We start from the raw sequence: 14,168 nt of genomic DNA on the forward strand, positions 1-14,168 counted from the left end.
TATATATATATATATATATATATATATATATATTGTGTGTGTATTGTGTTTGTAGTTTCATGCTTGTTATGATTTTATTATAGACTTTTCTCTATTCATAAGTTTCGTTCGCCCTCTCTCTCTTCTGTGGCGCTACAGCTTAAGTTGAGCTCGAGCTCTGACCTCTCTCAGCATTACTTTCCTTGGCTACCAGTTATCTACCTTCAATATCTCTTTGGCATCGGTTCTCACTTCGCCTATTATTGTACCAGCTCTGTATAGGTTGAACTGTTGCCTTGAGCATTGCATCCTTACTCTGGTTTTGTGATTATCCATCTTGCGGTAATTAGCATTCCTTCTCATATCTTCCTTTCGTAGTTTTTTTTCTACTGCATTTGCTATCGCTATTGGCGTATATGGCTATGGCTATCTGTGGCGTATTTTATATTAGTAGGGCGGCGATTTCTATCTGGTATTTCTATTTACGTTTCTCCGCTTTCTAATATCTCTGTATCCCACCTTTTTCGTTCTATTTGATCTCACTTCCTTCCGTTTTGATATTCTCTATTTTGTTTTAATAATAGGATTAAGGCAAATTGAAAAAATACTAGACGCATTAATAAATTTTTTAATAAAAAACACTTAAAAATATAAAAACTTTTATTAGCAGCCAATAAAAATAAAATTTTAATTCAAATATCAAAAGTATAACATTTGATCATATATTATAGTCTTACTGCAATAATTTAGATAACCATTTAATTTAAAAAGTTTTATTAATATCGTAATGAAAGAAGAAAACTCTATTATTTAGATCAGAATTGGTTAAACGAAAATCATACTGTAAACAAAGTTTGGCATCATTTAAATATTCGTCAAATAGAAAAGCTTCCAACAACAAGTTGTCGAAAAGGAAAAATACGTGAATAGCTAGATAGGAAAGAAATTGGGTACCTATGACAAATCTATGGTTAAGAATATGAGGTAAAAATATCAGAAATACGTTGTCGATGAAATGACTCGTAACCACAGGGTTCATGTTCACCGATTACTACCATACTATTGTGAGTCTAATCATATTAAGATAATCTCGGCATAAGTAAAAAAGGAGGTAGAAAGTTGAAATACTACTTTTAAGTTATATGATTTAAAAGTGCTCTTCCACGAAGCCACAAAAAACGTTACCCCAGAGAACTGGCTACAGTGCATCTTTCACACACATAAAGACAAATATGTGGACTTTAGATATACAGGCAGATATCATTATGGAACCTATTGTCGTTTAACTTAGTGCAGATAGCGATGACTCAGACATTTCTGATGTTGACTAAAAGCAAGTTATGTAAAATTGATCGCAAAGTTTGTTTTCACAAAGAACTTAAGACCACATTTGAAGATCACGGGGGAAAAACAAGGAATGTACATTTTTGTCTCAAATCAAAGTAATAATGCCATCTGACGGAGAAACTAGCAAAGTTTTTAATGCACAAGTTATCGGTAGGCAATAACAAGCCATTTCAGTTGACAGCTGACCATAAACTCGTATTATAATAATTGCTAAGAACTAGAAAAGTCCGAGCGGAATTGCAATTAACAAGGAATGTCAGTCTCGGGCACAGCGCTGCCGGTACGAGACACGTGTTTTTGTTTTGTTATTCATTCTGATTTTTGTTGTTTTAGAGGTTATTGTGTGTCGTATTAGTTTCAATTGTGTGGCTTATTTACTGTTTATAATAAAATAATTAGACGTTGAAAACGTAAAGTAGTGATGAAATAGACGTGGAATCACCAAAACAAAAGAAAGAATCTAAAAGACGAATGACTGATGTTATGCGAAAGCTTCGTCTACTTCGTTTAAAATGTTATGAAAATGTGACCGAAAGCGAAATAATTAAACTGCTGCATGATTTTAATGCTCTAGATTCAAATGACCAACAGAACTCCTATACCTAACGCCAGGTCTAATCTTGATCAAAATGATCGCACAAAAACTTTCTAGGAAGCCCAATTCCGAGACAGCGAAAAATCACGACTGTCCTTTTGGTTATATGATTAGGGTTTTGAAAGATGCTCAAAGCAAGAGATACCTGTTTGTTTCAAAGCATTTTTCTCAATCCACGGCATCACTAAATGAAAAGTTAAGTATTTTCAAAGAGGGCTTAAAATGAACGGCGTTGAACCTTGTGATCTAAGAGGTAAGCACTCCAATCGGCTACATAAACTAAGAATTATTACTAAAGATTCCATAAGAATGCACTTACAAGTCATTAAAGGACAGATTAACCTATTACAGTAATAAAAAGACATCTAAAATTTACCTTCCTGAAGAGTTTAATGTAAAAATATCTACTAATTTCTCAAAGAAAAAAATCCTCAGATAAAGATTGCAGGTACATGCAGTGAGTGCAATAAATACCTGGCTGAAGTCACTTCTCTACAAAAATAAGATCACAATCCTGAAGTGGAAAGTCAATTAAAATGTTTACACACAGAAAACAAACTTCACAAATCAAAGGCCCAGTTTTTTATTATGGCCGAAAGAAGGAGACAAAAAGGTTTGCTAGACGTTACAAAGGATATGAACTTCTGGTCATGGAACACCAAAAAAATGTCTCACTTCCACACATCAGCACAAACGATGTGTACTACAGAAGACAGTTGTCAATGTTTTTTTTAATGTCCATCTGCCTTCTACCGGTAAATTTATTTTCTACACATATACTGAGACCATAGCTAAAATAGGCTGAAACGAAGTTATATGTTTCGTAAATTATTTCATCATGAATCAGTTGCACAAACAAGTAAGAACAGTAAACATTTTTTGTGGCTTAGCAGGAAGCCAGAATAAAAATTACAATATGTTTAAATATCTGCATTTTCTTGTTCATACGTTAAAACGCATAGACACCGTTTTTAATAACATTTCCTATTAGGGGGCTGTTAGTTTTATTAGTGTCCTATTAATAACATTCCTATATGGAATGCGATAAAATTTTGATTTGGTAAAGCTGAAGACGAGGATGGAAACACCACAATAATTTTATGAGTTGTTACGTAATTCCCAAATGAAGCCAGAACCGTTCCAAGTAGTCAAAGTTGAAGAGAATCTAGCTATCGTGAGATTAGAGACTGTGCAAAATTTTTCGATGCAATCTCACTATATAAAAAAACAGCCCTTTCAAAATTCAAGAACTAAATGAAATCTTAACTGAAGCTAAACATAGGTATCTAACAATAGGTATATAAAACACCGACCATCCTATAATTGGCCACTGTGCAAATCCGTCGTCCACGCGAACAAAAAATCTGCTGAGCAAATGCAAACTTTGAGTGATGGAGAGTTTTATCTACCAGATAAAGCGTATCATGGTAATAGTTTTTTAAAATGTTATTTTACATTAAAGAGTATTTTTACTTGCAGGTTTGGTCAAGATATCTAAAAAAAATTTAACGACCTACAAGTTCTTAAAAAATTCTAACGCGAGACGTTTCTACGTAAGACTTCCTCACAAACAATAATTTTTATTTTTTACCCTTCCAATTACATTTAAATATAAAATACTTTTAAGTAACTCTTAACATCTCTTATTTCTACAATTAGCAAAAACAAGGAATGCCATGACATACCTTGTTTTTCACGAATATAAAATACTCCTTTTTTTCTAAAGTACGTGTTGAGTTAACTACAAGTAAAATAGATACCTTTTTATTATTTAACCTCATTAAGAAATAAACTAACAATAAAGAGTTAAAAATAGATCTTAGGTATCCCTTTAAAATCATGAGTTATATAATTACAAATATTAAACTTCAATTTTCTCGAATTCAACTATGAGTGACATTCCTTGTTACTCCCCCTAGGTCTTTATTTATGGTGTTATTGATATCTTTAGGAACACACATGCATTCTTTATTGATGCCATTTAATTTTGTTGTGAATTTTATTTCTATTCTTTTATATTTGAAACCGAAAATCACAATATAGTAATTTATTTACTTGTAATAATGTACAAAGTTTAAATTTTTGTTAGTCTATTTTCAAAATATTTTTGAGGCACTTTTCAAAATTAAATATTCATATAATTGCTGTTAATATTTATCCAAAAACCTCGACATGATCTTACACACGTCCTTCCGCTCTTACACCGTAGCTGTACATACTTTAAAAATAAGTCACTCCCTACAATTTCCAGATCTTATTATAGTACATAATGTAATTAGCAATCACAAAAGATAAGGATTAGGTCATCTTCAAGTAGTCAATTGTATTGTTGCCGTGTTGTGCTCAGTAACGTCAGTGAAAATATGCAAACATTTGTGAAGCAAGTGCATCATGAAATTTTGCAGAAGGTATAAGTATGTTGAGAATGCTAATAAGATTATTAGAACGTACTTTTATTGTTATAAACATACTGTTCATAACAACATTTTACAATAGGCTCTTTTGAGTCTTTTAATACATCTAATATACTTTTGTAAGTAATTTTCACCTCTTCAGTTTCTTCATCATCTACAGGCTTTAAAAGATTAAGTACAAAAATATATATTGTTGATGACGGCTTGTATAATAACATTAAATGTAGTAAATCATATATATTAAACCGTTTGGTTTTACTGAGTAACTCGTCTAAGTTTCTAGCGTAAACTAGATAAGCAAAAGGGCCTACATCTGAAATTGAACGTAGAATATAATCTACAACACTTTTCGCAAAATCTTCTTTTGACTCGTTCATACTTTTGCACAGCAGATTCAGCATAACGTGTTCATTGATTGTATCCTTAGCAACGAAGTTCTGTTTCCAATGTTGTATAAAATTATCAACAAATAATTGTTGATTTATATTATTTTGAAATTCCACGAAATTGTAACAGAATAAACAAATGTTTCCTTTGCTCAGTTTGGCGAGCATTTGAAATATAATTTTATAATTAATTTCACTGTCTTCTTCTCGATACGCTAAACAATACAAGACGAAGGAGTTGATATTAGACAAACGTTTATCACCTTCTGTGAAATATTTTGTAATTATATTTTTAACAAACGTTGACGACAGAGATTTTACAACTTCTTCGTCTAATGTTCGTGTAAGTAATTTGTCCAAAAAGTCGTAACTTTTCTTTTTGGCTAACATGAAACGTTCGATCATTTTCCAGCAAGTTTCAATATATCGAAAAGCATATTTCTTGGATACTTTCGTTTTTACAAAAGAAGAAAATATCCCTCTATCATACTCTTCAAACATGTTCGCAAAGTTTATAAATAAATTTAATACATCTTCAGATTCTGTTTTAACAAAAATTTTTAGAGCAAACAAACATACGAATTTAAGCGTACAATAAGAGGTTGGTTTTATGATTTTGATTAATTCAATAACATAATTTTGCTCCAAAAATTGGTTACTTAGTATTAAACTACATTCTTGCATTTGCAGGTTTTGCTTAAACATACTTTCAATGTAAGAATAAAGAACTTTTTCGGGAGATCTTGCAAATAAACTGCAAAAAGAAGGTAGTGCAGCTTCCTGGAAATTTCCGTCACATGCATTTAATAACAAAGGAATGTAATTCTGTGGAAGCAAAACTTCTTTAAAAGAACACAGTATTTGTTTCTGAATTTTATTGAGGACGATCTCATCAGTATTTTCATTTTTAGTTAGAGTTATTTTTAAGCGCTCGTTAAAAAATTTACTAAATTCGTCCTCGTCTAGTAGTTGTATAAGAATCTTTAATGCTGTTCCTTTTCTTGCATCTGTTGCTTCCGGCCAATCATTTACAAAAAAATCACAGATCTTCTTATCAAGTTCCAAATGAGAATAATGCTTCAATTCCTTGCAAAATTCCATTGAGTACCCAAATTTATTTATATACTTCAAAATAATTTTTGGGTGATGTACAACTAAAGATTTAAATATATACCCCAATTCCCATTCATTAACATCAACTTCAATCAAGGAAGATACAATGTTTGTTTTTAATACTGAAAAACATTTCTTTGAAGTAAGAGACTCGTTAAAAGACCATATACTATATATATTTGCCATATTTTTTAATACTTTCAATACTTTGGCTTCTGTTAAAAAAGTCAAAGCGAACTGTGGAAATTCCATGTTATAAGTTAATATCGACGATATAACTTGAAACTCGCTATAGCTAATTTCTTCATCTTTTGAAAATATTGTTTCAATGGCAGACACAAATTCTGGATAGTCCGATATATTAATACATTTTTCGGGATATTTTTTGCACAAATCAACCAAATCAGTTATTATACAAGCTTGACAATCATTGTAATAGACAGACGTTGATGGTACCTCTTTAAGAAACAACGGCACTAATTCTAGAAAGATTTCATATTTCAAGTTAGAATTTTTGAAATTAAGTTTATAATTCCACGAGTTATCACATGCACGTTTCATAAACTCGGTAGCTTCTAATTTGAAAGCATTACGATCATGTTTGTATGCGTATTCCAAAAATGCTACCTCTATATCAATATACTCTGAATAATGAACAACATCCTTTGCACGCATCAAAACAAGTTGTTGCTGTATAAAATTCCAGTGTTCTTTGGTAAACTCTTCAGTTTTGAAAGCCGTAAGTAAAAATTGTATTTGTCTCATATAAGCATGGGGCTCTTCATTTTTGTGTCTAGAAACTATATATTCCAAAACCTTATCCAAAGACAACAAATCATTGTTGTGAGCACATGTGCTAATCAAATGTTTTATTAAAGATTGCCTATTTCGCATATCAGAACAGAGGTTTATCATTTCCTTGATAACTGGAATGGACTCAGAACTAGGATAGTATTGCAAAAAGTTTTCATCGGAGCTGTTCTCATACTTGATTCTAGCCCATTGGTGTATTAATTCCTTACCTGGATTCAACTTTAAAATAGTCTCGTCGATAATTTCCAGAAAATTTTTAATGGTTTTGTGTGGAAAAACAGTATTTAATGACTGGGTAAATAATTCCCATCTTGTTTTTTTGGGAACATATTTTAAGAGTTGAAAACATAAAGAATTTCCATTTAAATCTTCAAACTTATTTGGCATCAGATGTCTGCAAAATATTTGAAATTCTGACCCAAGACTCTCAACTAATTTTCTGGCATTCAGTATTTTACCAAATCTGTATGAATCGCTATAAAGTTCTTCTTTAAGAACCGTAAGTAAACTGATACTGGCTGAAGGTGTCAACTTGTCGCAACAAATTTTTTCATTACGGTACAACTTTAGAAACAATTTTGGATACTTAAAAGCTAATAGAGTTATGACATTTTTTTCTTTATAAGGTTTTTTGAAAATGGATTCCCAATGATCCACGTATATGCTGAATAACCGTTCGTTTTTATTCAAGAGATAAAGAACTTGCTTTATACTTAAGACAGTTTCATGTTCACTGAGTATCTTCTCAATTATAGTAGCAGAGCAAGCTTGTAGTACATTCGATGCAACGTAGAAACCATACCTAAAAAAAATATAATAAAGAAAGACATAGTAACAAAAGACAATACAACGATTTTATGACCAAGCGTTAGAGTTGATAATGAGTAGGTACGAGGATTATATTGAAAATATATTATAGAAGCAATCTAAATTTGAAAGTTGAAGTATTTTATTATTCAACATACCCTCTTTTGATCAATTTCTTCAGCCAATCTGAAACGCCTTTAAACTAAAAAAAAAGTGTTGCAGGTGCAGTAAGCAGTACTGTAGACTAGCACGAAGCTATGTTTTCTGTATTTTTAAAATTGAATAAGTAAAGTAATTTTATTATTTATATTTTAAACAAATCATATTATATTAAAATAATTCAATAAATTATTATGTTTGTTCCTAACGCCACCGACTAACTTATTAACAAAGCATATAGTCCCTATAGTTCAAACCCTTTCAGTGCGTCATAGTTGATCAAATTCTCTCTAACGCATTAAGCTAGAAGTGACAGAAAAAAACGTGAGTCTGTGATTATTATACATAGAACTTAGAAAATTATGTATCGTGCACGGGTAGAGTTTAGAATAAGCTAAATAGATATCCAATCAATGATGCGCATAAATATAATTTGACGCAGATGGTCTCGATCGTGTGAGTACTTTCACAATGTCAACTGATAAAATGATAATTGTCATTCCAAGTTAGTATTTTCAGATATTTTACAGTGAAAATTTAATTTTGTATTTATTGTCATAAAAATATTTTAAATATGCCGAGAAGGAACAAAGACTAATATTAAAATTATTAAACTATTTTCAATTAGAAAAAGAGGCTGGGACAACTTTATTACCAGTTTCTGTCGTTCATTAATCAATAACTATGAACATGTCATTAGAACTCGTGTATACAGAATGTTTAGTGAAGGTTTGTATCAAAATATAGTGTGTTAATAGCCTAGTTTAAGATATAGGTGCAGGAGTTAGGCAACACGGATGACGGGGGTTAGACAGGTTATGTGAAGGTTGCCGAAGCTCGGGCATGGATGTATGTTTTTAGGGTTGAGAATAAACTGATGTTTATGTGAAGTAAGGACTATTATTTGTAACCCCTCTTCGATAACACGACATGGTGGCAGCTGGTGCTTTGTTTTGTTAACATTAAACAAGCAAAGAGTGATCGAACGTGACAGCAGTGCAAATCTTATGCATAACCTATAAATCAGAGGGGACCTAAAATCCTTAAAATGGATGCACCTATCCAAATAAATAAAGAAGTGTTTGCGAACATTTCGGCTCCAAGCGAATTTGATTTTACACAGCCCCAGACATGGCACCAATGGAAGAAAAGAGTAGAGAGATATATGTCTGTAAGTGGATTTGGACAAAAATCTGACAAGGATAAACTAGACCTTTTGTTGTATTTAATGGGAAATGAAGCAGAAGATATTTTACTTCAAAATCAACCAGGGGAGAATGCATCCTTTCAAGACGTAATGCAGATTTTCGACAATCATTTTATTCCCCGAAGAAATACAATCTTTGAGAGATTTCAATTTAATTCAAGGGTACAAAGGCCAGGAGAACCTGTGGGAAACTTTATTTCAAGTCTACATACTCTTGCAGAGCACTGTAGCTATGGAGCTCTTAAAGATGAGTTAATTCGTGACAGGATTGTTATCGGAATAGCTGATAAAAAGGTGAGCGAAAGAATGCAACTAAATGATGGTTTGACACTAGAGAAGGCAATACAAATAGCACGCCAAGCTGAACTTCAAGATAGTCAAAATAGAATTATGAGACAGGAGCAGTCAGTTAGTGCAGTTAAACAGGACTACAGGGAGCGTAGTGATAAAAGACATCAAGGTTACAGATGTGGATACTGTGGCATACCTACATGTAAAAATAGGGAGAAATGTCCAGCCAAGTTCTCTGAATGCAGATCTTGTTCACGTAGAGGTCATTGGAGTGTGATGTGCAGGAAGAAAGCTGTCAGAGCTGTTAAGTGTTCAAGGTCCACCAGTAGCAGTAGTACAGACGACGAAGGAAGGGATTCAGTAAATCAAGTGGTACATACAGATTCCTTTATTGGCCAAGTGTACCTAGACAAGAAGGATCGTTGGTATGTAGACATCTTATTGGATGACAAATTTAAGGTACCTTTTTTTTGTGGATACAGGAGCAGATGTTAACTGTTTTCCCTATGAAAAATTACCTCCAGAATATATGGGTAAAATTGTGGCATGTGATGCAATTGGTGCAGCGGACGATCATAAATTAGACACAGTGGGTAAGCTACATATAAAATTTACTTATGACGGTTTTACAAATGATGAAACAATATATTGTATTAGGAAGTTGAGACAACCTATATTAAGCAGAGAGTCAATCATTAGGTTTAATGTTCTAAATTTTTATAAATGTAAGCTTAAACAGGTAAATCAAATCAATTGCAATGTTGTTCAGTGTAATCAATCTAAGAGTACTAATATGTTTTCAAAATTTAATTTAGAGTCTGTTGCTAAAACATTTCCTGGTATTTTTAGTGATATAGGTGAATTTAAAATAGAAATGTCAATTAGAATTAAGCCAGATGCTAAACCTTATGTACAGAGCGTTCCCAGAACTGTTCCTTTACCTCTGTTACCAAAATTAAGAATTGAAATTGATAGATTGCTAAAATTAGGGATAATTGAACCCATTGAAGATCCTACTTCTTGGGTCAGCCCAATTGTTTGTGTGGACAAGGGAGATTGTGTACGGCTTTGTGGTGACTATACTAAACTTAATGAAAACGTGTTACGGTCACATTTTCCTCTCGGGAAAATATCTCATACACTAGCACAGTTGAAAGGGTCTAAATTCTTCTCAAAATTGGATACCACAAGTGGGTTTTACCAAATAAAATTGAATAAGGAAAGTCAGTTGTTAACAACTTTTATAACACCTTTTGGCAGATTTTTCTTTAAAAGGCTTCCATTTGGTATATCTTGTGCCCCAGAGTATTTTACTATGAGATTTTCAAAAATCTTAACTGGCATTGAAGGCTGTGTTGTCCATATAGATGACATTCTTATTCATGCAAGGACAATAGAGGAACATGACAATATTTTGAACACAGTCCTAACAAAACTTCATAAGGAAGGTATTACACTAAATAAAAACAAATGCTCCATAGCAACAAAAACAGCTAAATACTTGGGTCATATGGTCTCTGAGCAAGGGATATTAATTGATCCAGATAGGGTTAAAGCTATTCGTGATTTTCCTGAACCAAAAAATAAGACTGAGCTGTTAAGATGGCTGGGTATGATTAATTTTGCTGCAAAATACATTCATAATAAATCTGAGATTCTTGAACCATTAACACATTTACTAAAAAAATATATTAACTTTTTGTGGGGTCCAGCACAAGATAAAGCTTTCAGCACTTTAAAACAAAAGTTAGAGAGCCCTCCAAATCTAGCGTTTTTTGATGCTAATAAAACCATAATTGTTAGTGCAGACTCAAGTTGTTTTGGTATAGGTGCATGTCTATTTCAAGAAAATGTAGATCATACTCGGGAAATAGTGGCTTTTACATCTAGGCTTCTGAACTCAGCTGAAACACGATATGCTCAGATTGAGAAAGAAGCTCTTGCACTTACCTGGGCAGCAGAATATTTTTACGATTTTATTTCAGGAGTTCCTAACCTAATTTTTGAAACAGACCATAAACCTTTACTACAAATTCTTCAAACTAAAAATTTAGATGAGTTAACGCCACGTTTGCAAAGATTTCGAATGCGCTTAATGCGATACAAGTATACTGTAATCTACACGCCGGGAAAAAATTTAATTGTAGCAGATACTTTCAAGTCGGGCCCCTTTACAAACAGATACGTTAGCTAATAAAGAACTAACTGCAGAAACTGCAGCATATGTGCAGTCAATTATTCATAATTTACCAATTAAAGATTATTTTTTGAATTTAATAAAAACAGAACAAGAAAATGAATATATTTGTAAAAAACTAAAAGAATATTCTTTGTCTTCTTGTCCTAAAAGATCTAAATTGCCATTTGAATTGTTGCCATACTATCAATATAGATATGAAATTTCCTATTCGGAACAATTACTTTTAAAAGGGTCTCGCATAATCATTCCTAAGAGTCTTCAACTCAAGGTGTTGGAATTTATTCATACAGGCCACATGGGAATTGTAAAATGTCGAGATCGTGCCAAACAGAGCGTTTGGTGGCTGGGTTTGTCATCCCAGATTAATAACCTAGTCACACATTGTCCCCAATGTGTTGAACACAGAGTAAATCATAGAGAAACATTTCATAAAGACAATACTGTACAAAGGCCGTGGCAAAAACTGGGGGTTGATTTGTTTAAATGTTATGATAAGTGGTACTTGATTGCCACTGACTACTTTTCACATTGGTTTGAAATTTTTACTTTAACCAATATGACAGAAGATGCTATTATTCCTAAACTTAAAGATATTTTCTCTCGTTATGGTATCCCAGAGGAAGTTAGATCCGACTGTGGTACTCAATTTTCATCAAAATTTATAAAGTTTTCAAAAGAATATAATTTTGTTCATAAGACGAGCAGTCCACACTGGCCACAGAGCAACGGTGGAGTGGAACGCACTGTACAAATTGCAAAAAGATTAATTCAGAAAAATAAAAAAGAGGACCTAAGTTTGGCATTGTTAGCATACAGATGTACACCCCTCGAATGTGGTGTTTCACCTTCTGAATTATTAATGAATAGAAAATTAAGATCTAACTTGCCCCAGCTTCCAAGCTTATTAAACTTTTCAAAAGAACTAAACACTGAAAATAAAAAGAACGAAATAAAGGATAAACAAGTGAAAAACTACAATAAGCGACACAATGCCAAGGATTTAGATCCTCTTAAGGTTGGTGATTCTGTGTGGGTGGTTGATATCAGGAAATATGGGCAAGTTGTTGCGATCTGTCAGGAACCCAGGTCCTATATAATTGAAACTGAGACTGGGAAATTTAGAAGAAATAGATGGCATTTGATTCATGCACCCTACTGTTTCCCTGTATTGAGCACCCAACCAGAATCCTCAAATGATTATGTTCCGCCAATTTCTAGTAACACAAAGCTAATGCCTTGCTCTAATCAAAGCAATGGTGACATACAGGGTAAAATTATGGAGGAAAGTAGTAGGGGGGAACCCAGTGTATTTCCGGACAAAATCGAACAAAGTGGAAATCATGTTTTACCTCCATCGGGTCAGGATAAAAGTGATAGTGACACTGATAGAGTATCAGACTTTGAGTGCGTAAAGCCTAGCAGGCCAAAAAGACTTGTGAAGAAACCGGTTCATTTAACAGATTATGTTTGTAGTAGTTTAAGTTAGTTTAGGTATAAGATCATCAGTGACACAGGGATCTTTTATAAAAAAAAGGGAGATGTGTTGTTAGCCTAGTTTAAGATATAGGTGCAGGAGTTAGGCAACACGGATGACGGGGGTTAGACAGGTTATGTGAAGGTTGCCGAAGCTCGGGCATGGATGTATGTTTTTAGGGTTGAGAATAAACTGATGTTTATGTGAAGTAAGGACTATTATTTGTAACCCCTCTTCGATAACACGACATATAGTTTACCATAAATTACTGAAATATCACTAGCGTCTTTAAATTTTTTCTTGTTCATTTTAGGTCAACATGTTACCTTTCATACCAAAAATACCAAATTCAAGTTGGACTAAACACTCTTTAGTAGAATGGTTAAAAGGGAGACATATTATACGTGTTTCAAGAACCATGATGAAACTTGAATTATTGGAGATGGCAAATCTTAGCTAATTAAGCACTTTCCTTGGAATGTATAAAATAGGAATTATGACAAACTGCCGTTCCAAATATAATGCGCAATAGAAATCTATATACAGGACGGGACCTTTAATATGTAAATGAAAAAACAATTTTGAATTGTTAAAGTTATTCTATATTTAAAAAAAAAACACCTTTTCACATTTAACCGATTATTATATCAGGACATGGTTTATATAAAAAATAATTTTAAAAAAATTGTACGGAAAGGCGTAAACAATAGTTTTTCGTCATTTTAAATTGCAATATAACTAATAGATGACGTCATACTATGATTTACAAAGGAAGCTATGATTAATAAACTAAATGTCAGTATTGATAGATTGACATAACGACAAAGCTGTATTTGGTATTGCGGCTCCAAATAATAACGATGAAGTTTCCAACATAACAGATGACAAGATATGTCAATGAGTTTGGAGAATATCTTCATTTTCCATACACAAACGTCATCCCACTGAAGTTAATTTAGCTGTTCACATGGTGAATGTACAACGACTTTATAAAAGTTACCTTTTCTTAAAGGGAGACTTGACAACATATTTATATTATTCAAGATTTATATGTAGATTTTAAGTTCAGCGATAAGTCAAGAAATATTTATTAAAACAACAGAAAATAAATTAAAATACAATGAAATAAAGTAGAATAAAATAAAATAAAATTAAAATAAAATAAACTAGACTAAAATGGAATAAAGTAGAATAAAATAAAGTAAAATAGAATAAAATTAAATAGAATAAGAATAAAGAATAAGATAAATCAGAGTAGAATAGAATAAAATAAAAACAAAACTAAATAAAATTAAAATAAAATGAATAAGAAAATTAAAGCTGAGAAATCTCATGAAATTTAGTTCTTTTAATGCTCAGGGAGAGACAGAAAAAACATTACTA

General features: G+C 32.3%; 1 protein-coding gene across 2 annotated transcripts in view; it reads right to left on the minus strand.

Moving 5' to 3' along the window:
* Positions 1-626: 626 nt before the first annotated feature.
* Positions 627-14,168, minus strand: part of LOC140441721 (uncharacterized) — a 32,052-nt gene continuing 18,510 nt past the window's right edge. For both annotated transcript variants that reach the window (XM_072532606.1, XM_072532603.1), the window contains exon 3: positions 627-7,449. In XM_072532606.1, coding sequence (XP_072388707.1) covers positions 4,362-7,449 — 3,088 coding nt within the window. In that variant the 3' untranslated portion in view covers positions 627-4,361. The remainder of the gene's footprint in view (positions 7,450-14,168) is intronic.

The sequence above is a fragment of the Diabrotica undecimpunctata genome, chromosome 5, assembly GCF_040954645.1.
Source record: "Diabrotica undecimpunctata isolate CICGRU chromosome 5, icDiaUnde3, whole genome shotgun sequence".
NCBI lineage: Eukaryota > Metazoa > Arthropoda > Insecta > Coleoptera > Chrysomelidae > Diabrotica > Diabrotica undecimpunctata.